The sequence below is a fragment of the Corythoichthys intestinalis genome, chromosome 16 (genome assembly GCF_030265065.1).
Source record: "Corythoichthys intestinalis isolate RoL2023-P3 chromosome 16, ASM3026506v1, whole genome shotgun sequence".
Taxonomy (NCBI): domain Eukaryota; kingdom Metazoa; phylum Chordata; class Actinopteri; order Syngnathiformes; family Syngnathidae; genus Corythoichthys; species Corythoichthys intestinalis.
In genome coordinates, this window is record NC_080410.1 from 41,084,698 (window position 1) to 41,107,629 (window position 22,932).

General features: G+C 39.9%; 1 protein-coding gene across 1 annotated transcript; it reads left to right on the plus strand.

The window, feature by feature from the left end:
- The first annotated feature begins 46 nt into the window (after positions 1-46).
- si:ch73-141c7.1 (coenzyme Q-binding protein COQ10 homolog, mitochondrial) lies at positions 47-20,797 on the plus strand. Its single transcript, XM_057861458.1, has 5 exons — positions 47-310; positions 2,332-2,484; positions 6,695-6,887; positions 20,165-20,266; positions 20,508-20,797. The coding sequence occupies exons 1-5, from the start codon at positions 207-209 to the stop codon at positions 20,658-20,660; spliced, it is 705 nt and encodes a 234-aa protein (XP_057717441.1). The 5' UTR covers positions 47-206; the 3' UTR covers positions 20,661-20,797.
- The last annotated feature ends 2,135 nt before the right edge of the window (positions 20,798-22,932 follow it).

The window sequence follows — 22,932 nt, forward strand, 5'->3', positions numbered from 1 at the left end:
CTACATTAAACAAAGAGTTGTTCTATTTGCCAACCTAGCACCGTGATTGGTCAGGGGATGGTGACGTCACTAACAGAAGGCGGGGCTATTGTGGAGTTGTAAAATCAGCCGGTGGTGGCGACGGCAACATTGGCCAAACACTTTCGTTGGAAATTGAAACTCGATAGAATTTTATCTTTGCATTTCTTATTTTCTAACCGACAACAATGGTTATGTCCGGCAAGTCAACTCAACGGCTCGTTGGGAGCCTTTTGAACGTGCTGGAAGTCCACTCCAGCAAACTTTTTCGTGGGAAAGGAGGAAAAGCCAGGTGAGTTGCACAGAAAGAACCAGCGATGGCGGTTGTAAACTGAAACATTTTTCTAATTTTGACCGGAATATCCACACATTCGAACATTTATTGTTACTCTAAATGTATTATTTTTGTTTAACACCCCCCCCCCCCCCCCCTTCTCTAAGATACCTCGGCTGCATTTAAAAACAACAACCCTTTTTTATCCACAAATTATGTTTTTTTATTGATGTACATATATTATTACATTCATATAGGACGGGTGTCTCAAACCTGCGGCCCAGGGGCCAATTGTGGCCCACGGGCCAATATTGTGCGGCCTCTGTTTGACATCCACCTAAATATGCTTAGCTTTCCAAGTGCCACTATGTTTAACATTAAAATGTAGTTCCAAGTCCAAGTAGGGCTGCAATAGGCCTGAACGATATTGGAAAAAACTATTGCTGCAATTTTTGGGGGGTTTGCGATAAATTGCGATATTATATTGCGATATTAAAAAAATATAATCTTTTTTTTAAAATACATTTTTACTGGATGATTTGCATAGCTGTTTGGAAAGACTTTGGATGACTCATCATGACCACAGTGTACAGTATTCCATCGTTTTTTACGGTTAATAGGGACCAGAACCCGCCGCGATAATTGAAAAACTGTGAAGTAGCGCATACATTAGTTCAAATAATCAAGTATTTGGATTAGGAACATTTAATGGGTTGTAGAATGAATTGTAGGAGGTGTAAAACAAAGGCTTGCTAAAATCGCACTTTCAAAAGAGCATTAAATGCAAGCACAAAATAAAATTTGAGTGTTCTTCAGACTATTCAGAATTGCACTTTCATTGAAAAATAAATTAACGTCAAACGGTGTTGAAAAAAACCAACAACAAAAATCATGAGGATCCAAGTACAATAAAAATACAACTTGCATAGCAAAAGTCCGCTAGCTTAAATGCTTTTTTTTTTTTTTTTTTTTTTTTTTTTAAACAATATTCTGAACAAATTGTTCAAACACATTCCCACAAAAACATTATGAATGTATATATATATATATATATATATATATATATATATATATATATATATATACATACACACACATATACAGTGGGGAGAACAAGTATTTGAAAACCCATTGGCAGTGTATCAAATACTTGTTCTCCCTACTGTATGTAAGCTTATGTTTGTTTTAACAGAGAGCAGCTGGATTCAGCCATGGTAAATGCTCTGTCATATTCACTATTGCCACTAGAGGGCACTTTATCCACCCAAACCAATAAAACAAAACGCAAACACTTTCAAAACCATTATAACGTTACTCTGACTAAATGGTTAAATGTTAAATGGAGAGCACTTATATAACAATGCTCTTAACAAGTGGTTCGAAAACATTCCCACAAAAAACGGCTAAATATACCTATAAACTAAATAACGAATGCTTTAAAAAAAACATGAGCTAAAACAAAAACTTGGCTTATGTTGGTCTTAACAGGGAGCAGCTGGATTCAGCCATGGGAGATGAGTTATGTCATATTCACTGTTGCCACCACAGGGCACTGTATCCACCTAAATCAATAAAAATAATGCAAACACTTTCAAAACAAACCATTATACCGCCACTTTATTAAACGAATACTCGAATCAGCATAATTCGAATCATTTTTCTAAGCGAATTACTCGAGTTAATCGAATAATTGTTGCAGCACTAAAATAGACCATGCCTCCGTTTTTGCAAAGTAAAAATGAGCCAAAATTTTAGACCGATAAAAGGACCAAGCCGAGCAACAGCTAGAGGGCGACGTACACAACTCCACTCGGATTAGTTTAATGTTATTACTTCAAGGCAGTGCTTCTGCGTGCTGCCAACTACTGTTTATTTTCACCAAAAACACACGTGTAAGGATCGATACAGACGGGTTTGGAATCGATATAAGAATTGCGTGACATCATATCACGATATAGCTCAATCGCAAGTTTTCCATTCATAGCGTTTCTACTGGACAACCTGTTAGCATATCAACGCTTTATCTTGTCTTCTGTCAGACATATTTGTCCTGGTGGACTCCTGACGTTGAGGAGGGCCAGCCTGCCGCAGTGTTCTTCTTCCCCTATTAACACCCCGTATCGCAGCTTCATCAACTTGGCCGTGCCCGTCCCACGTCGTAGAACAGAGTACGCCGAGAGCCGGACCTTAGGGTAAGTGACCTTTTTGCTTGGTGCATTAGGGATTTTTACAACCTCCGGGCAGTTCAGACGCAAATTCATGTAAAGATGATGTCAATCATTTGTGCTGATATCTTTATTAAGATATTTAGAATTTTTTTTATAGGTCAATCTCGGGTCAACCAGCCCCCTATTTTGATTAAAAATGGCTTAAAATGGTGTCAAACGTTTATGCTTCGTTTGTGTTGTAAAAAGTTTCGTTTGTGTTGCGATCGAATTTGAGAAATTAATTTTGTGTGATGGTGTCACGCAGCCCCCCATTTATTGCAAAAAGGACCTGAAATGGCGCCATTCGTTTAAGCCACATTTGTGATGTAAAAAAAAAAAATGTTTGTGCTACTATCGTTTTATAGATATTGAGTCGGGCTGCAACTAACGATAATTTTCATAATCGATTAATCGGAAAAATTTCACTTTTTTTTTTTCAATTACCTTGACCATTTACCTTGGAGTTGCCTTAGGAATGTTGTAAGTAACAATGAAGACAAATGGATGACCATTTCCTTCATAAATAATATTTTATCACAGCTTCTGACTTAAGTGTAGTCAACAACTGTATCGATTATCAAATTTGTTGGCAGCTAATTTATTAATTGATTTAATCGATTAGTTGTTGCAGCCATATTAAGAACCGAGTTTAGACAGTAAGATGACTGGAAATTGCCAAAAATGTGAATTTTTGTTTTCCAAAGTAAAAGATTTTTGTTGATGTCCGACTCTGACTTAACAAAAATACAATGAATAAATCTGATGATATTTACTACTGAGAAGTTATATGTATGTGATAATTTCAAGAATTTAGGGTTAAGGTGAAGAAGGTCCTAAACGATTAATTAAAATAGTTGCCGATAAATGTGTTTATCGATTAGTTGTCCATTAATCGAGTAATTGTCACACCTCTAATATTGAGATAATGCAACTCCCGCGGCGGACGGAGCGTATCGACTCACCCAATAACGGGGGTGTCCCAACAACTAGCGCAAACATCGCACAAACAAATGGCACCCCTTCGGGTCCATTTTGCAGTAAGCCTGAGATATTAATTTCGAGTGATGACGTGACTCGCAGCCCCCCTTTTACTGCAAAATAGACCTCAAGAGGTGCTAATTGTTTGTGCTACATTTGCGCTAGTTGTTGTCAGTGTTGTCAGTATGTAATCTGATTACTTTTTTCAGTAACGAGTAATCTAACGCGTTCGTTTTCCTACACCAGTAATCTGATTAAAGTTAGTTTCCTTAGTGTCTCTGTGTTACTGTTTTTTCATTGCCTCATAACGTATGTAGAATGAAGAATATTGTAGTCATGTACAGAGAGCATTTTGAATAGAAAATGCTAAAATAAAAGGTTCCCGGTACGTGTTACCATGACAACCTCTTAGCTATTTCCTGTTTTGGTCCCGCGTCACATGTGTTGTGGGACTGAAGGCGTGGGCCAGGCGGGTGGACATTCGAGCCGAGTGTTGAGACGTTGCGAGGGAATGTTGATCTGTGGATATCCATGAATGAAGGTGAGTATTTTTTCTTCATTCTGGAGGGTATCAGCAAAAGGTTGGACCCCCTACATGCGTTTCCGTTTCGTAGCTGTGCCGTAGCAACGACGGGCAGTCATCGCTCCAAGTTGGCAAGCTTTGTTTACTTCATATGCGTGTTGCACATTTATGCCGTGAGGTGATGTGTTCGTTTAGCAACTGTGGGATGTGTTGTAAGTCCGATTGAGTGTAAAGTGCTTAGTTGACGCCACGTTTTGTGGCCAAATTGACCGCGTGTGCGTTGAGAGGAGTACTTCCGGGTTATGCACGCGCATTCGCGCCCGCCACCACCTTTGCAATTTTGTGCAGTCAGTTTGCATTGTTTTTACATTGGCTCTGATATGCTGTTAACCATAACCCAAAATTCAGAAGTTTTGACATTAGGCTTAATCTTAGAGTTAGCAGGGTTTAATTGGTTGGTGGAGTTGATTTCAACAAATTCCAAGCAGTTTGTCAGACATTTGTTAGTTTCAGGGCTCCAGAGTGGCTAAGCTAGCGCGAAATTCTGATATCCCCCCTTTAAATTCAATCATCGGAAAGTCAATTACATGTGATGACATTTTTCTGTTGTCATTCTTGTTTTGAGGCGGCAAAGGGAGAAAAATGGGTAAAAAGTAACTTTGTTACGTAAAGTAACTAGATTACTTTTTTGAGGCGTAATCAGTAATTACTTTTTCAAGTAATCTGTGACAACACTGGTTGTTGTGACAGCCTGTGTAATTGAGAGCGTTGGTACGCTCCGTCAGCCGCGACGGAGGGGCTGCGATTGACGTCATCACTTGAAATTAATATCTTAAAACCTATAAAACAATAGCAGCACAAACAAATGGCACCATTGTGTTTCCGTTCCACCGTAGATGGGGGGGGGGGCAGCGTGACGTCATCACTCGAAATTAATATCTCAATATCTAAAAAATCTTTGCAGCACAAATGAACATTTAACAGCACTAAATGAAGCATAAACGATTGACACCATTTTTAGGCATTCTTGATCAAAATGGGTGGCAGGTTGACCACAGATTGACCTACAAAAGAAATGTAAATATCTTAAAGCGGAAGTTCAGAATCTTTGACGTTAGGCTTACTCTTCGAGTTAGTCGGTAGAGTTGATTTCAACAAATTCCTTGCAGTTTGTTAGTTATTTATTAATTTCAGGGCCCCGGAGTGGCTTAAGCTAGCATGAGTCAATGGTCTCCACCCAGCATGCCAATAAAAAAACGATATTAACAAATTTAACATAGTCAAATAAATTCAAAATGCAGATCCTTGTTCAAAATACGATTGAGAAAACTATGCTGTTGGTGGCTCTGTGACCATCTGATGTGGTTTGTTCTCAGATGATCAAGTTGAGGAAGGAAGTTTTGATGCATAGGTTGAAGAAAAGAGGCAGACTGACTGAGTCACAGCCAGAAAGTGTTGATGACATTGTTGATTTCTATTCACTGTTGCCCCCTTTCAATTAAAGTATGTCACATTTGCAGCCAATTATTATCTACGCTGCTTAAAATTGAAGTTATGTTGTTTTAAGGTGTATTAAGTACTTGTTCATGTGCCCCTTTTGATCTACGAGCACCCGCCCCTCTGCACGGTCTCTGCACGGCCCTGCTGAAACACAGTGTGGGTCGACAGAGCTCAATATTTTTTTGGGTTGTACAGTGTACCGGAACATATTTCCTCCACACCCTTCACACCTTTTTTAACCCCTGACCCATTTTCATGCCTGACTATTGACAGTCTACTTTTTGACGGGCATTTTGTCGAGTGACATCTGATTGAAGCAACTCTTGAAGTCGGGGTACTTTTTTTTTCTGACTTCGAGACTAGGGCCTCCCAGTTTAAGTGGCGTTCCAATGATTTTTTTCCTGGTCAGAGGTTGGGAAAACTCCGACTTCCCACTGTCCTCAAATGCAGCATCAGTCTGCGGAGTCTTGACTGAAGAACGGTAACATAGTGTAATGTGCATTTCGAGGCTGTGTAAACAGACAGAAGAAATGGGCAAATGAATGTTTCCATAAATTCACTATGAAGAACGATGAACAATATAAACTGTGGTTGTTTGCTGCTGGCCACGACATAAACACACCGCTGGAAAAAAATCACTCTGCTTTGCAGAGCTACTGGATTACAGATGTTGCTGTTCATACTACAGTTATTGACATGCAATGGTAAGTTTTAATAACTTCACCCTGAAAACATAGCCAACACTATTGATTGTATGGGTCATCGGTGATTTACATGCATGCATATGTTTTTTATTGGCATGCTAAGACTCGCGCTAGCTTAGCCACTCCGGAGCCCTGAAGCCGATAAATAACTAACTGCACCGAATTTGTTGAAATCAACTCCGACTAACTAAACCTCCGCTAACATGAGGAATACGACTTATGCCAAAAATTCTTAACTTCCCCTTTAAAAATGATAGCAGCACAAACGATTGACATCATTTTTATATGAATTTGCATCTGATGGGGGGCCAACTTCACTGAGGTATGTTCACACTTCATATTATTAATATTTTGCATGCGAGTCATTTCAAAGTGAGGTTGATTTTTGTATTTTGCATGTCTTTATATGACTATTTTTCCTCATTTATGGAAACAGACAAAAAAAAAATGAGAATCTGCTTACAATGAAAATCTCTTTGTGTATTTCCAGATACACGCCTGAGCAGATGTTTAACGTTGTTTCCAACGTGGAGCAATACCAGCACTTTGTGCCCTGGTGTAAGAGTTCCCGGGTCATCGGGGGCGAGGGCGGCGACCTCCGGGCCGAGCTGGAGGTTGGCTTCCCTCCCGTGGTGGAGCGCTACACTTCCCATGTTACATTTGTTCCTAACCACCAAGTCAGAGTGAGTGGCAAAAACATTGAGTTTTATGTTCGCTGCCATTAACAGTGATAGACGTCCAAACCATTTGAACTCTGTGAGGGTTAAGCCTTTAAATGATTGTATGATCAGAGGCAGATCTCGAAAAATATTGATGGGGTGCCAAATATTTCATGACAATATAATACATCATCGATTCTTTGCACAATGATACGATATTCTGCAACGATTCAAGGGCCTTCGATCGATTTAATACAAAATTATGAAGACATTTAACACAAATCGTTCCAATCGTTCTAAGGCGCTAAAAAAATGCAAATCAATTTTGACGTGTAGGACAAATTTGCTCATGAAACATCAGATTTTTTTTTAAATGGACAAAAATATATTGAACAAAACAGCATATTGAAATTCAAATCAATTTGATTCAATTACCTTCTACTGTGCTTGACAAATTGAGATATGGACCGTTACACCCAACATATGGCAGATGCAGAGGTGGGTAGAGTAGCCAAAAAATTTTACTCAAGTAAGATTAGCGTTACTTCAGAATAATATTACACAAGTAAAAGTAGTCATCCAAAAAACGTTCTCAAGTACAAGTATAACAAAAGTATTTTGGGGAAAACGATGCTCAAGTAATGAGCAACATCGTGGGTATATGCTTATAGTGTTTTTTTTTTTTAAACAATGGTATTTTTTCTGAGCACAAAGTTATCTATAGACCCCAACGGGGCCGGATCTATGGGTGGGCCGGGGTGGGCATGGCCCACCCAGACGTGAGTCATGCCCACCCAATCAAAATGTCGGTGTTCTGTTATGCATAAAAGATTGATGGGTTTTGTGATTGAATACCTGAGTTTTATTGCTTTTACTTCTTATTAGCATCATCTAGTGGACGCCTTGATTTACTGCATCCCATGTGCACTTTATTTGAAAGAAACTGTCACATGGATGTTCAGTAGTTGTTCAGTAGGGAATCACACGAAGACGGCCACAGTCAGTTCGCACCGTCTCTGTGACCACTTTGCCTTGAATTTGAGGTTGCATCGCCGGCATGTATTGTTTAAATGTGTTTAAAAACGTAAATATGTGAATTGTGTGTACTTCAGTGCAAAAAAAGTGTGACAGATTCACTTAGCATGAAACTTGTGATATGTTAATTACCCACGAGTTAGAGGGTCGGCAAAATGGCGTCTCGGGTGCTCTGCTAATTGTTTATTCATATTTTCATATGCAGTTTGGTACAGATAGGGCAGTACATATGCGATTTCATATATTGTGCATAATTTGATTGTGTTGTTTTGTCTGTTTTTTTTAGTTTCACCCTTTTGAGTGTTAATAAACCTGCTTAGACATAGCCACGTCTGTAGAGTCGTTGATACGAGAAAGGTGTTCATAGCCACGACTATCGTGACGGCACAGTCTCTATTTAGCGTCGCACTGGATATAGAGAATGCACGGAGAGTTGGTCTCACCTACTTTTTTATTGCAGGATTAACGGTTACTGTTGGCCGCAACCACGGCGAACAAGTAATCACCAAAACAAGCTGTTTTTCCAACCTCATTTGTTATCCGCGCGCTTCCTCTCTCTCCTCCAGACACATTCTCGCAGTCGGACATCCGGGCATTAATGACGTCACCAGCCACAACAAAGCGTTGCCCTATTGAAATGGGGGCAAAACACGAGTCACAAGCAGTTGCTCTGTCCTTTATTGTAGTACAAACGCGTTGAACTTTTGTCTTATTTGCGGTCTTTTTTTCCATCGGAATGACTAAAAGTTGCCGTGTTGAGGTTTGTAACACAAGGAAGAGTTCGGAGCCGCATTTGAAGTTCTTTATTCTTCCTTGTTAGAAGAAAAGGACAAGCAAATGGCTGAAAGCAATTCATTAAGGAACAGTAAAAGAAGACTGTTCCGTGGACCATTCTGGCCAGTGGGAACCTAAATCCAGGCACATTTACTGTACGTTTGCAGCTGACATTTTATTACTGGTGAGTAGACTTTAATCGATTTTTCTTGCCCCAATTAGCTGCTAGGATTCAATAGACTAAGCATTTTTATTATTACTGTAACTGACAACTTGCAAAGCGTTATGTTTCTTTTGCCATGAACTGCTCTGATCGGTCAATCGGTATATTATTGGCCTGGTGGGAATTTGTTATTTTGCCGTGGCGTGTTCACAGCTAAATAACGCTTGGAGGCGAATTACCGGTTACGGCAGAAATTATCACTCCGTATATACTATCAGTTTTCTTAGTTCCTCACAGTACATATTCCACGTAATTGGTAAAGGTCAACTTACTGGGTGACTTTATGAGGTAGTTGTAGATGTTACCGAACTCCACTGCAGGCAATTCCTTTGGATTGTTTATCCAGCTATCAGCTGCGACTTTGTATGGGCAGATTTGCAGGCCAATACACGCTAATTTTAAGTTGTATCGCCTCCTCGCGTCTGTCGGCAGTGACTCGTGATAATAAGTCATGTTTATGACGTTTTTAATGAAAAAAAGACGCAAAACACAGCTGAAATATTTGAATTTCAGACGTTTGTCTACGGATGTTTACCTGTGTGTGCCCCCATCTCAAAATGGCGACACGTTGCTATGCGAGATGACGTTATCGTGACATCACGCCGACAGCGAGAATAAGTAGATAGATGAATGAAAAAAACCAACAAACAAACAAAAAACAACCCCCCCAAAAATTAATGCAGCCTCAACGGGACACAAGCCAGTGTCCTACTTGCGCCGGTCCCAAGTCTGGAGAAATGCAGAGGGTATAAAAAAGCCTGCATTGGGTGTGCCCCCTCAAGTTTTCTTAGTGCCCACTCTGGTGGGTAAACCTAGATCCGGGCCTGGACCCCAATCACCAACGTCACGCAATGATGTGTCGCTGTATTGTGCCGCCATATTGTCCGTCATTGTGTGTCCGTATTCTCAATGGTCTCAATTTATCATGCAATTTATAGTGCAATTCATGGAAGCCCAGGTGCCTTAAGACGCTGTAAACTCATTGGATGTGTTGCATAAAAGGCGTTATGGGGAAAAGCTTCGGTCGATCCATTCGCCAGATCCATATTTGGTGCCTAAATCGATATTTTTTGACCCGCTGTCTTCGCCGTCTCTGCCTGACATCTGCTACCCTGATATCTAAAACTATCTTGTCCACAGAAACTCAGCCTATTCTCACGAAAGTTTGAAAAACTTTAAGAGCAGCACTCTAAGCAACATTACCCCATGTGACCCTTTACTTCCAATTTTCTAAAATGGCGACAATCAATAAAAAAAAAAAGTTGACTGCGATGGCCGACGCTTCAAGGATAGGTGGATATTGGACTATTTCTTCAATAAAATACGCAACAACTGTGTCTGCCTCATTTGCAAAGAGACAGTCGCTGTTTTCAAAGAGTTCGATGTGAGGCGATATTACTAGGGCTGTCAAACGATTAAAATTTTTAATCGAGTTAATTACAGCTTAAAAATTAATTAATCGTAATTAATCGCAATTCAAACCATCTATAAAATATGCAGTATTTTTCTGTACATTATTGTTGGAATGGAAAGATAAGACACCAGATGGATATATACATTCAACATACGGTACAGAAGGACTGTATTTGTTTATTATAACAATAAATTAACAAGATGGCATTAACATTATTAACATTGTTAAAGCGATCCATGGATAGAAAGACTTGTAGTTCTTAAAAGATAAATGTTAATACAAGTTATAGAAATTTTATATTAAAACCCCTCCTAATGTTTTCGTTTTAATAAAATTTGTAAAATTTTGAATCAAAAAATAAACTAGTAGCCCGCCATCGTTGATGTCAATAATTACTTACACAATGCTCATGGGTGTTGAAGCCTCTAAAATCAGTCGCACCCAAGCGCCAGCAGAGGGCGGCAAAACTCCATAAAACACAATTAACAAGTGGACATTTCACTGTACTGTCATTTAAATCTGTCTGAGCGGGGCATGTGCGTTAATTGCGTCAAATATTTTAACGTGAATAATTTAAAAAATTAATTACCGCCTGTTAACGCGATAATTTTGACAGCCCTAGATATTACCAAACAAGACACGCTGACATGTACGACAAGATGACACGGATAATACGCAGCGAGAAATTAAAGCAACTTGAAGCTAGTTTAATTTCACAGCAGCAGTATTTCGCAAGAGCCCGAGGGTCGAAAGAGAACGCCACAAAGGCGAGATTGTTGAAATTATGAAAAAAAAAAAGATAATAAAGCAAATGTGACACACAGAACGGCTTGCTAAAATTTGTTTAAATATATTGTTCTACGTAAGTTAGCCAAGGTAGCCTCCCACATTTTTACCACACCAAATCTGGCCCCCTTTGCAAAAAGTTTGGACACCCCTGTTTAACTGATGATCTGTAGATGAGGCCAGCTTCTTTCACTTGTTACCAGCTAAATATTATTCAAAAAATAATGATGGTGGAAGAAATAAACATCTTGAATTTGAAACTGTATATTGTCGGCGATTAGCCTCGCAATGATCTTAATTGTGTTTGTCTGCCCAAAACCCTCTAAATATATATTAAATGCATCTTACCAGATATGTCTGTGGTGATCGTTTGGTTCCCAGTATTCTCATCGAATTGCAGCAGTCCATCTCGCTCTCCTCTTTTGGGTCTCTCGGAATACTTCAAGTCTCTCCGTCTATCTTCCCTGTTACTGCAACCAACCGCCACACACGCCTTCACCATTTTGATTATTAATGTTAACGAGCAGAAAGACACGCCGTAATAAGAGGAATGGACGTAGCTGTAATGTGTAAACACGACCAGCTGACGAACAATATGGCAGATCAAGTCAGGGGGGCGGAGTTGTGACGTCATGTGATTGGGGTCTATATGAACCGTTGTTATTATACTGTATTACAACCTATTACATAACCACATTAAGCCAAAGAAATACACCAAAAATCATTGAATTCCGATGAGAGAAAAAAAAAAATCTACGGAAAGGAAGCATCATTCGTCCAAAGCGCATGAGTGCCCTCTAGTGTAGAAAACTTATTTCAGAATTTAAATAGTGAATAGTTCCATCACAGTTCCTCTTATGAAATTAAAAGGATCATATCTCTGGTTATCTGTGGTCATTTGGTGTCAAATAAAAACTGAGAGAGAGGTTGGAACCTGCGCTTCCGAGTCCTGTTGAGGGCAGCGCACTATGTCAAATACTTAATATTTTTTCTGCGTGATCATAGAACGGCAAGCTTGAGTCTGATTGGTAAAAGGGAGTCATGTGATTATAGTTGTGATGTCTCATTGGTGAAAGTGGTAGAGCTACTGTTGCTGGCAAAAAAGGGAAAACTAGTATGTAGCATAAGGAGGGAAAATGTAACGATTAGTGTAGCACAAAGTAGCGGAATAAGAGCTGCGTTTATTCTTCACAAATCTACTCAAGTAAAAAGTGTGGGAAAACTACTTTTAGAAGTACACATTTCTCAAAAAGTTACTCAAGTAAATGTAACGCGTTATTACCCATCTCTGGGCAGATGTGTATACATATTGGCTCAGAGTTTGCTAAGAAATCCTACAAAAAGTTTGTTCCATACTAGGCATATGAGATTCTGATGGTATGACAACCTTAAGCCAATTTCACAGTTATCACGGTATTCCAATTACAGCTCTAAATTATGTTGAGAAATTTGGGCTTTAAAAAAAAGAAAATTCCACTGAACAGGATTTTTATTTTTCAAAACATAATTGGAACGTAAGTATAATGTTAGGTTAAAATACATTTAAAAAAAAACAAAAAAACAAAGTGCTTTAGGTGAGCCTAAACGCACAGCCACAGCTCAAAATTATGACCATTAGAACCAGTGTTGTTAATCTTACTTTTAAAAAGTAATCAACTACAGTTACAAATTACTTCTCCCAAAAAGTAATTGCGTTAGTAACTCAGTTACCTGAATGTAAGATTAATTAGTTACTTGGCAAAGTAACTGGTGATAATTTTCATGTTTTCTCAAAAAAACAGGTCACACAATGTGAAGTTTAAAGGGTTTTTGGGACAATTGGCCCTAGCCCAATTCTTTACCCTAAACTTAAAGAGCGTATGACACCAGAAAAAAAGTCTTAAATGGCATTATTATGTGAATTAGAATCATATTTTGAGACGATTCGACTATATACAACAATTTAGCAAAGCGCAGATGACGAGAAATTAGTCTTTTAATCTGCCGGTTAGCCACGCCTACCATTATAGGGCTTTAGCGTCCCCAACAGGTGGATGACGTCAGCGGTAGACTGGGCTCATCGGTTTTACTATTCAGCCCATTGAGGGGGAATTGTTCAGAACGAGGAAAACGCGACGAAGAGAGCCGCAAAATGTCATTGTTTCAGTCTCTCTACTCCAATATTTTTACAGGATATTCTTTTTATGCAAGTATTTTTCCCCAATAGCTATATAAATGGCTTGAGAAGGACCAGTCAGCCCGTCGAGGGGGAACTATTCACAATGAGGAAAACGCGACGAAGAGAGCGGCAAAATGTCATTGTTTCTGTCTCTTTACTTCCATATTTTTACAGGATATTCTTTTTATCCAAGTATTTTTCCCCAATAGCTATATAAATGGCATGGTCAAGACAAATAACAATCTTGTGCTAAATGGAATATGAAATAATAAAAATCCATTTATTCAAGACGACATGGCAAAATTACTACATAATGGTCAAAACTGTCGACTTCACCTTTACTGTCGCACCTCCCGAACGATATTTTATGACACCTAAATCGGACATATGTCATTTCCCTTCCCCGGCTTCGGAGAATGTAAACAAACCAGAAGGAGTGACAGCTAGCCGACATGCTAACCCGAACCGAGTGATGTTTCAAAGTCTTCAAAGCGGAAAATCACACAAAGCTATCCTGGATTATTTGACATGACGACCCGGTTGTCGAATGTCTTAGCGGATCGGCAAACCGCCCGGCGGAGAGCAATTTACAGTTCGTTCCCCGGAGGAGGGTGGCTGGAGCTAACGCAGCTAACGTGCTGCTGCTAATGCATTAGGAGAGCTTTTTACATGCCTATCAATGATCAAACGTAAGTAGTCCTTCATTTAAAGGAAGTTTGTAGTGTTTACTTTGTAATCGCTGTATTCGTATTTGACATAATACAAAACAAGATGTTTACTCACTTCCTCGTAAGTCCAATGGTCCCACAGTAAATATCCACGGTGAATGGGAACCTTTTGAAACTCCAAAAAGGCGCATACGCCTCTCCCTCATACAGAATGATTTTTCTGCAGCCGTTTGGCTGGCGTGATGCGAAAAATAAACGTATTAATCCGCAAAATCAGCTGAATCCTTCGTCCTCATACACAACAGTACACTGTAGCGTGAAGAGGACGTCTTCTACCGTACACGTCACAGCGCCCTCCTCCTCAATGCAAGACCGAAGCCGGAAGTCACTCATTTTCCTGGCGCGGGATTAAAAAAACTAAATAAATATAGCGATCGCTTCCACACACATCCAAGCGGTCCATATCATTCAGGAGCATAAAATACCGCGTGTATTATGAAATAAACATGCTTTTTCGTGTCACAGGCACTTTAACTAGACACAGGGGTATTGCGGATATGGCGATAACTAGATAGTAAGCTTTGCTATGTGTGGAAGTCATTTAATGTTGTGAATCAACCGTTAAAGTTGTTAAAATTGCTCCCATTATTGCATTAGTTCCCTTCTGTCTATGTTCGACATGTGTTAGTTTTAAAAGTGTTTCATCATTTAAAGACAGATTTAAGTTAAGTTTTGCCGATTTAGGAGCATTTTAGATAAAAAGTTACTTAGGTTCGCTAAGAAGGTTCTCTACAACAGAGCCTAGTCTACTGCTTTAAGATGGCGGCTGTTTACTATAGCATCTAGTCCTTTATACATGTTGCTAATGCCGCCGTGTCAGTCATTTGCATCCAGCTCTGTATATATGTGATGCCTACCGAAGCATCATGTGGGCGTAGTTTGTAGGCTATCGGCTACAGTCAGGTATTATTGGAGCCACCTAGCATCGCGTTTGCAACGACGTCACAACTCCCTTGCCTCCTCACCACTCCTGCTCTGCTCTCTCGTCTCCGTGAATCCGTCTCTCTGACTTTTCTCGCGTCATTCAAGCAACATCGTAACGCACGCCTTTCCCGCCTCAGTAACGGTGTTGCCAAGATGAGAAAAGTAATTAATTAGATTACTCACTACTGAAGAAAATAACACTGTTAGTAACGCCGTTATTAACAACACTGATTAGAACCAAAATAATTAAATTCCTTTCCATAAAAAGCACGTGTGTATGACTCGTATCATGTTGACATTACACACACACACTTTCTTTCTCAAGACAGACAGTTGCCAGAGAGAAAAAAAGCACGATGTTTTACCAGCACTAGACACACTAAACATGCTGGAGTTAACTGTCGTAGCTGATGGGAAGCGTTCATGACAGTGTTTGCTAACCTTTAATTTTGTATAAAAGTGAAATCATATTGGAGGTATTGCCTCCTCGGCAGCCACCCTCCGCAAACACGTTTGATGTGTTGGTTGGCCTTCCTCGTCTAAGCCACGGCCATCTAACTTTTCTGGAGCCAAAGTATTCCTTACCAGCGATTTTGTTTTTCTTTGATGGGGGGAAAAATGTTCAGTTTCACCTCCTCCAGACATCATGTAGCACAGCTGAATCACTGACGCTGAGCAACAACCAATGGGGGAGGGTTGAGCCTTTCAGCTGCAAGTGAGGGATTTCTCCTTGCATTTTTGGGACATAAAAATAGCTAATACCTTAGGGGCAGAATGATGGAAAAGTTTTGCGGTTTTCAAATCTTAAAGTTTTCATACCACAGTATACCTTGAAACCGGTAATTGGCACATGTCTGTTTTTAGGCAATCTTTTTTTAATAATTATTATTATAAAGACCTTCACTGACACTACTACTTCTGATTGCAACTAACTCCTTTGCTCCCAAAAACGTAGAAATACGTTCTATTTTTAATTAATTGTTTCAGTTTCCCAAAGACGTATTTATACGTCTTTTACGTTTTTTTTTCACAAGAGACATCTCTAGGTTCTGATGCAACTTCGCTCCAAAGCACAACGCGGAAAATCCATTTTAAAGCAATAAAACTGGCCACTGGATGTCAGTAGCGCATTTGTTAAGAACTTATATCAGACCAAGAAAGGAAGTGAATAAAGAGAAGTGGTCAGGAAACAAGTTGGAGGAAGTAAGAAGCGTGAGAAAAATGAGGAGAACGATGTCAAACACAAGGCACATGCACCCCACAACAGGCATGAAAATCTCTCACCTTTGGGCGAAATTCGCCGTTTTGAAGTAAAAAAGAATGACCTACGTGAATCGTGTAGATCCGATGACAAAATTTTCAGAGGGGGTGGGGGGTCGCGTGTAGGCATGTGCCGGTTACCGTCACGGTTTACCATGCTATGAAAACGTCGCGGTTACAAAACCACTAAAATTTTCCATCATACAGTAGTACGTATTCGTTATTTTTCATGTGTCAAAAATGCAGCCAGAAGTGGCTTGGCGCGGCAGCGCTTACCCTTCCCCTGTTTGATGCTGCGTGTGTCAGTGACGCTATTAGGGCTGCAGCTATCGAATATTTTAGTAATCGAGTAATCGACTGAAAATTCTATCGATTAATCGAGTAATCGGATAAAACAAATATATTTTTAGGTGAAGAGCAATTATACATATACATGAGAAAACAAGACATTTCATCTAATCTTGAACCATTTTCAGTCAATCAATGTCTTTATTTTTGATGTATATTGTTGAAAACAGCCAACAATTGCATCTCAGGTGTAACTAGAATTAAAAAAAAAGACTAATTCACTGCTTTCACTCAAAAAACTTTTAGATCTTATTAATATATATATATATCTTACCTAAAAATGCCGTTACGCTTGATAACACACATCACTTAAAAGTTAGGATTTTTTCCCCACGTGTTTCAATTGAATTTCTCTTTGTGTCAAGCCATTTTTAAGTTCTAGTTAAGTTTTAAGTTAGTCTAAACTGTAAGTCCTGATAGGATTTTGAGTTTTTGCAGTGTTCAAAATAAATGTATGATACAGGCTGTATTGGAGCACATTAGGGACTAGTGCTACTTGGTGTTTTATCCAGCAATGACTACTGAGCTAAAATTGATAGTTAGCATGATTAAGTTTTTATTTTACACCCTCATCACTCCACAATGCTATGTTATGTTAAAGCCTGTATGTAAGACACGTTAGCCACGCATCGACAGCGGTCATAATTAATTGAAACCTAGCCCTCCGCAGGGCTAACGTTCCGTGAGCTAGTAGCGACAGTAACGTTAATCTTATTTATTAGCGCTTAGCGCTCTTTATTAGCGCTCTTTATTAGCGCTTAGCGCTGTACTGCTTTAAGATGGCGGCTGTTTACAAACGCTGCCCAGACGCGGCCGAGTCTGTCATGCGCATCTAGTTCAACATACATGTGATCTCTATGAGACGCGCCAGACGCTGCCTGTTACCAATGTAGCATTGTGCGGGCTAGTATTTAGCAACGTCGGCGTCGTTTGTGGCGGCTGACGGCTGCGGTAAGTTTTTTTTTTTTCCCCCTTCTTCCTCTCCGCACGTGACAGCGCGTTGTCCCGCATTAAAAGTAGTCCTAGCAAAACGTGATGCTTAGAGCTGTCAAAATAAACGATTACTCGAGGTGAATAAAATTACTCGGATCGGTTTTTAAACTCGAGTTACTCGAGTTGCTCGAGTACTCGTTTCAGCTCTAGACGCTATACCAGCAAACCCAAAAACAAACACTCCAAACACAAGGCGTAAATTCTTCAATTTATTGATCTCTCAAATCGTGGTAACTGAAATATACCAAATGAATACATTTAAAACGTTGTACAATCGTATTTTTCCACGTCTGAGTAGCTTCAACAGTTTAGCTTCATGAAAAAGTTTGCCAAAAACAAAACACATTTTCCTTTCAAATTCAATACACAAAGTTACTAAAAACTTACAAAGACGAATGATAAGCAAGGCTTAGCTAGGAGAGCAACTTCATTGAGGTTAATCACAGCCGCTGAGAGAGAAAGAAGTTTGTATGCAGGGGGAGAAAAAAGAGAGCGTCGAAGATCGCTAATTGCGACAGATGATCTTGTCCTAAGCACAAATTCACGTTCGCTGGACGAGGAGAGGTCTCACTCCCAATTTTTTTTAGATGAATGCATTTGCCAGCATAGTGAATTTGGTGAGTAATGGTTTCAATCGTTTTCATATTTTGCGGTATGACAAAGGTACTGCCGTTCGTTGCAGCTTGCGTTGAACACTGCCAGAGCTAGCCAAATCTCCGGTGAAAAACTAGCGTCAAGCTTGTGTATTTAACGGTAATATAAAAGCAGTGTTGTCAGTAACGCGTTATGTGAGTAATGCGTAACTAATCTGATTACTTTCTTTCAGTAAAGAGCAATCTAACGCGTTCATTTTTCTAAATCAGTAATCTGATTAAAGTTACTTTCCTTGATGCCTGTGCGTTACTATTACTACATAATGTGTGTAGAATGAAGAATACTGTAGTTATGGGAGTGACATCACATGTCACATTTTCTAATCGGAGATGGAAAAAAACGGGTCACGTGTATTACCATGATGCGTGAGCCGTGAGCGCTGGGAGTTTGCGGCCAAAACAACATAGCCTTGCTACCTTGCCTGGATGCAATGAAATAGGCAGGAGATATACTACAAACGGCTGTATTTGCACACTGGAAACACAGCCATCACTTCACATTTTTGTCCAGTAAAGATGACAAAAATATGTCCGTGCGCTGCGAACTTTGCGCTGGCTCAAAAAGACTGTTGACCGCTATAAGCATCCAATTCAAGCACCACTTGGAATTACAACACAACAGGTAACACGACAGCCAGGACTTTTTGATACTGCTCGTGCTCAATCCTCGGTTCAAGCTCAGTTGTTGTAGAAGGTTTTGAAAGCTTAGGTTTAAAGAAATTCTAAATATCCATCTTGCCTCCTCAGCTGTAGTTTTGGCTAAGCAAAGCAAACGGCTGTCTCTAAGGTGCTATAGTCACATGATCTGTTCGAAAAATAATTTGGACCCATTATGAAATACTTTGAAGGATTCTTGTTCATTTCATTCATGGCCATATTCAATGGTCTTTATTTTAAAGGGAAAGTTCAGAATTTTTTACATTAGGCTTAATCTTTTGAGTTAGCCAGGTCCAATTAGTCGTTGGAGTTGATTTGAACAAATTCTGTGCAGTTTGCCAGTTATTTGTTAGTTTCAGGGCTCCGGAGTGGCTAAGCTAGCGCGAGTCAATGGTGGTTGAAATCAACTCCTTCAACTAATTAAACCCCCGCTAACTCGAATATTAAGCCTCATGTGAAAAATTAAAATTGTCAAATTCGCCTCATGTAGGACGTTTTGCCAACGACATTTTGGCAGAATGCCGGAACATATTTCCTCCATCCCCTTCACACCTTTTTAACCCCCTGATCCATTTTCATGCCTGCACAAGTTCCCTAGGTGAATTCTGTTATGAGGTAGTAGTGGTCACTACACAGGTCCCCATCAGAATTCACCCACACAGGACGCGTAACCCGATTTAACGGAACGGTCCCGCGGCCACAACAGCGTCATCTCTCAGTTCAATACTTTAGTTATGTGTAAATAAATTGTTACTTTGCTATCAAAAGCTCTATATGTCTTGTTGTTTGTGATTTTGTAGAAGGAAAACATTATTCAGATGTTTGGGATGTCACAAAAGCAAAAAATAGCTGTGTTAAAGTCATATGTTTGAAATGCATGCTTTTACAAAAAGCTCAATTTCTCTGTTTTTTCATCAGAAATTGGAAAATTGCTCGAACTAAGCTATTTTCTAATGTTGATTTCTAAAGAATGGAAAAAGATATGCACAAACTTTTATTTTCCTGCTGAAAGAAGAGAGTCTGATCTTTCTTTTGGTGGGTTCCGTGTTTATATAGCAATAGAACAGAATTTTCTGTGGGCCTTGCAAAATCAGTCAAAATCCAGTAAAACGGCCGGGAGCGAAGGGGGTTGCTCCGGTGAAAATGGCTGGGAGTGAATGAGTTAAGTAATGGCAGTATTGGTCAAATTAACTGGAGCTTTTAATGTTTTTTCATCGGTGCCAACTGGAATGGCAACTTGGGTGGCAATTTTGTTTTTCAGTTGGCAGTTGCCACTCCATGCCACCCAAGTACTGTAGATCTGCCCTTGTGTATGACCCCATGAATGTGTCTTCTGTTTATCCGACAGGCCGTGTGTACAGACGGATCCCTCTTCAACCATCTTGAGACCATCTGGAGGTTCGAGCCTGGACCTAAAGACGCATCGCACTCCTGCAAAGTGCATTTTCACGTAGGTTTATTTGCATACTTGGAATTTTCTTTACTGAGTGCTTTTGTCAATACGTGCCTGAAAAAAGGGGTTTCCATTGTCACTCTAAACCTAGTGGCGAGTCGTCGCCGGCCTCGGACAGCTAAAAATAGCTTTAGGTTATCGTCCAGGAAGTGGTCGCATTTCAGTCAAGTGGCATTGTGGGTTAAAAAAATAAACCTGTTGACACCGTTAAAGCGCTCGTCCTCCGTTCACCCCGCAGGTGTCCTTTGAGTTCAAGTCGCTGCTTCATTCTCGGCTAGCCGGGCTCTTCTTTGACGAGGTGGTCAAGCAGATGGTCAGCGCTTTTGAGTTACGGGCGGTCGCGCTGTATGGGCACCCGCGGGAGGCCGCCACGAGGAGACGCTCCACGTGAGAAGATGTTCAAAGATCTGCTTTCACATAGGTTATTTATTTGTCACATCTAATTTATTTGGACTTGTTTGTACACAAATGTTTTCTGATCATTTACATTTTTTAGTGACAAGTTTTTTTTGCCCAATTAAAGATATATTTTTTAAGATTTCTATTGCCTCTTTTTTCATACTATATGCTGGCATCCAACCCTGCTAGTGAGTGATGGATTCCTTAGTTTACTGCTGTCAATGGCAGTCAATGAGTTGTTGTCAAGATACAGACAAACGAGCCAATATTTTTTGTTTAATGATTACGAGAGGTCCAACAATTATTTGATTAGCAAGTTAATCGACAGCTATTTTGATAATTAATGCTTAGGACCTTCTACACCTTAAACTTAAACTAGCATCGAACTTAAACAGTTGTATGCTATTCCTCTAATACCATAATGATGAATCTTCTCCAGTAAAATATTAAAAGGATCCTCTATTTTTAAGACAAGTAATTCTTAATACATAAATGTTAGTATGAGCTATAATAATTTGATATTAAAACCCCTCTTAATGTTTTTGTTTTAATAAAGTTTGCAAAATTATTTTAAGTGATAGGTCGCCATTCTTGTCACGTCGCAGGGCGTGACGTCACTGGTCCCGTTGGCGAAATTCCAGCGCGTCACTAGTTAGCTTTCCCAACATGTCGTCAGTTCTACCCTTCCTATTTGAACCAGATCTGAAAAGTGAAGCGCAGGACAGCACTGTCGGTCGTTCACAAGACGAGCTTCAGGGAAAAATGCGTGCAGCAAATACCTGATAGGACAAAACTGATGATGCGAGAGGGACTAGTCCTGTTGGGAACTCTGGTAGGGAGCGAGAGTGCATGCTGTTGGGATTCGGGAACTCCGGTCATATTAGCAGTTATTCAAGGTAAGCATATTGCATTTTCAAACGTTTTCCCAATATAATTATGTAGCTTGTTAGCATCCAGAGATGTCGTGTGCTTTACATACAGTACAGGCCAAAGAGCACACCTTGTGTAATCCAGGTCTTGTACATTGTAACGCGTGGTAGCTAGGATACGTGTATAAAAGTACCAGAAAGGGGAGAAGCTTCCACTTATGCACATTTATTCACAAAAAAATATTTCCACCTTGACCACTCTTCACTTGGGAGCTCAGCAGTACGCAAACACGCGTTCCTTGACGAACTCCAATCAGTGACTTGCGGTCAGGTGAGGCAGAGCCTCACCTGTCATCAAGACAAAAAAATATTTATAGCATCAAATTTATATTAATTGTTCATTGCTCTGTATGTATGACTCATTTCAAACATTTTTTATAGTCAAAATCGCTGAATTTGCCCATTTCCTGTTCAAATAAAGAAATGAAACGAGAGGTGTGGCAGCAATGAGTAAAGCCTCACCTCTGATTGCGCAATCCACAACAAACTGGGTTGATACATGGAATTGGAGCGTGCTGGTTGCCGTACATCTGCATGTTGCCATTATAATGTTTCCAGATACGTTTATTTGACCTGATTTTCCACAGTCTGGCTAATGTCTTTATCCCTTAAAGTTTAATGTTTGTTAGCGACATATTTAGTTTTGCTGATGGGAAATAAACCCGCAGTGAAAAGGCACAGGTTGCGGCAGATAGTACTCTGCCGCACTGCAAGGGGGCGTACGTGAAACTGGACTTTCCATTAAAAGTGGACGCGGTTAACACAACACCGGAGCTAAAAGGTTTGCTTCAAACTACGAGACAAGATAACTTGCGCTTTTCAAACGGACTGGTACACCTGAAAAGACTGGCTATGTGGCTGTCCTTCGAAAAATCGCCTTTGCTGCTTTCCCTGCCTTTTCTTCTCAACTTGTGCCAATGTCTGGACTAACACGAGATATTGTGACATTAAAAAACTACTGTACCACGAAGCCTCAGCAAACATGAGAGCTCGACCACTCACATTCAAAGCCTGATTGCTTTAAAAACTTTTGGAAGCTCAAGGATCGATTTGGCTTTGACGAACAGCGAAAGCTCACCGGTAGCATCCTCAATGCTAAGCTAAAGAGAGTTTGAAAGACCTCATTAATGCAACCTGCATCCTAGCTAAACAGGAGTTAACATTTCGTGGTAACGATGAGCGTGTAAACTCTTCTAAACGTGGCATATATGTAGAACGATTACATGGTTTTGCTGAGAAAGATGAAAGGTTAGCTAGACATTTGGACACATCCACTGTGTTTTCTGGCTTGTCAAATAGAACACAGAACGATCTAATTGAAGCAATCCTCTCCAT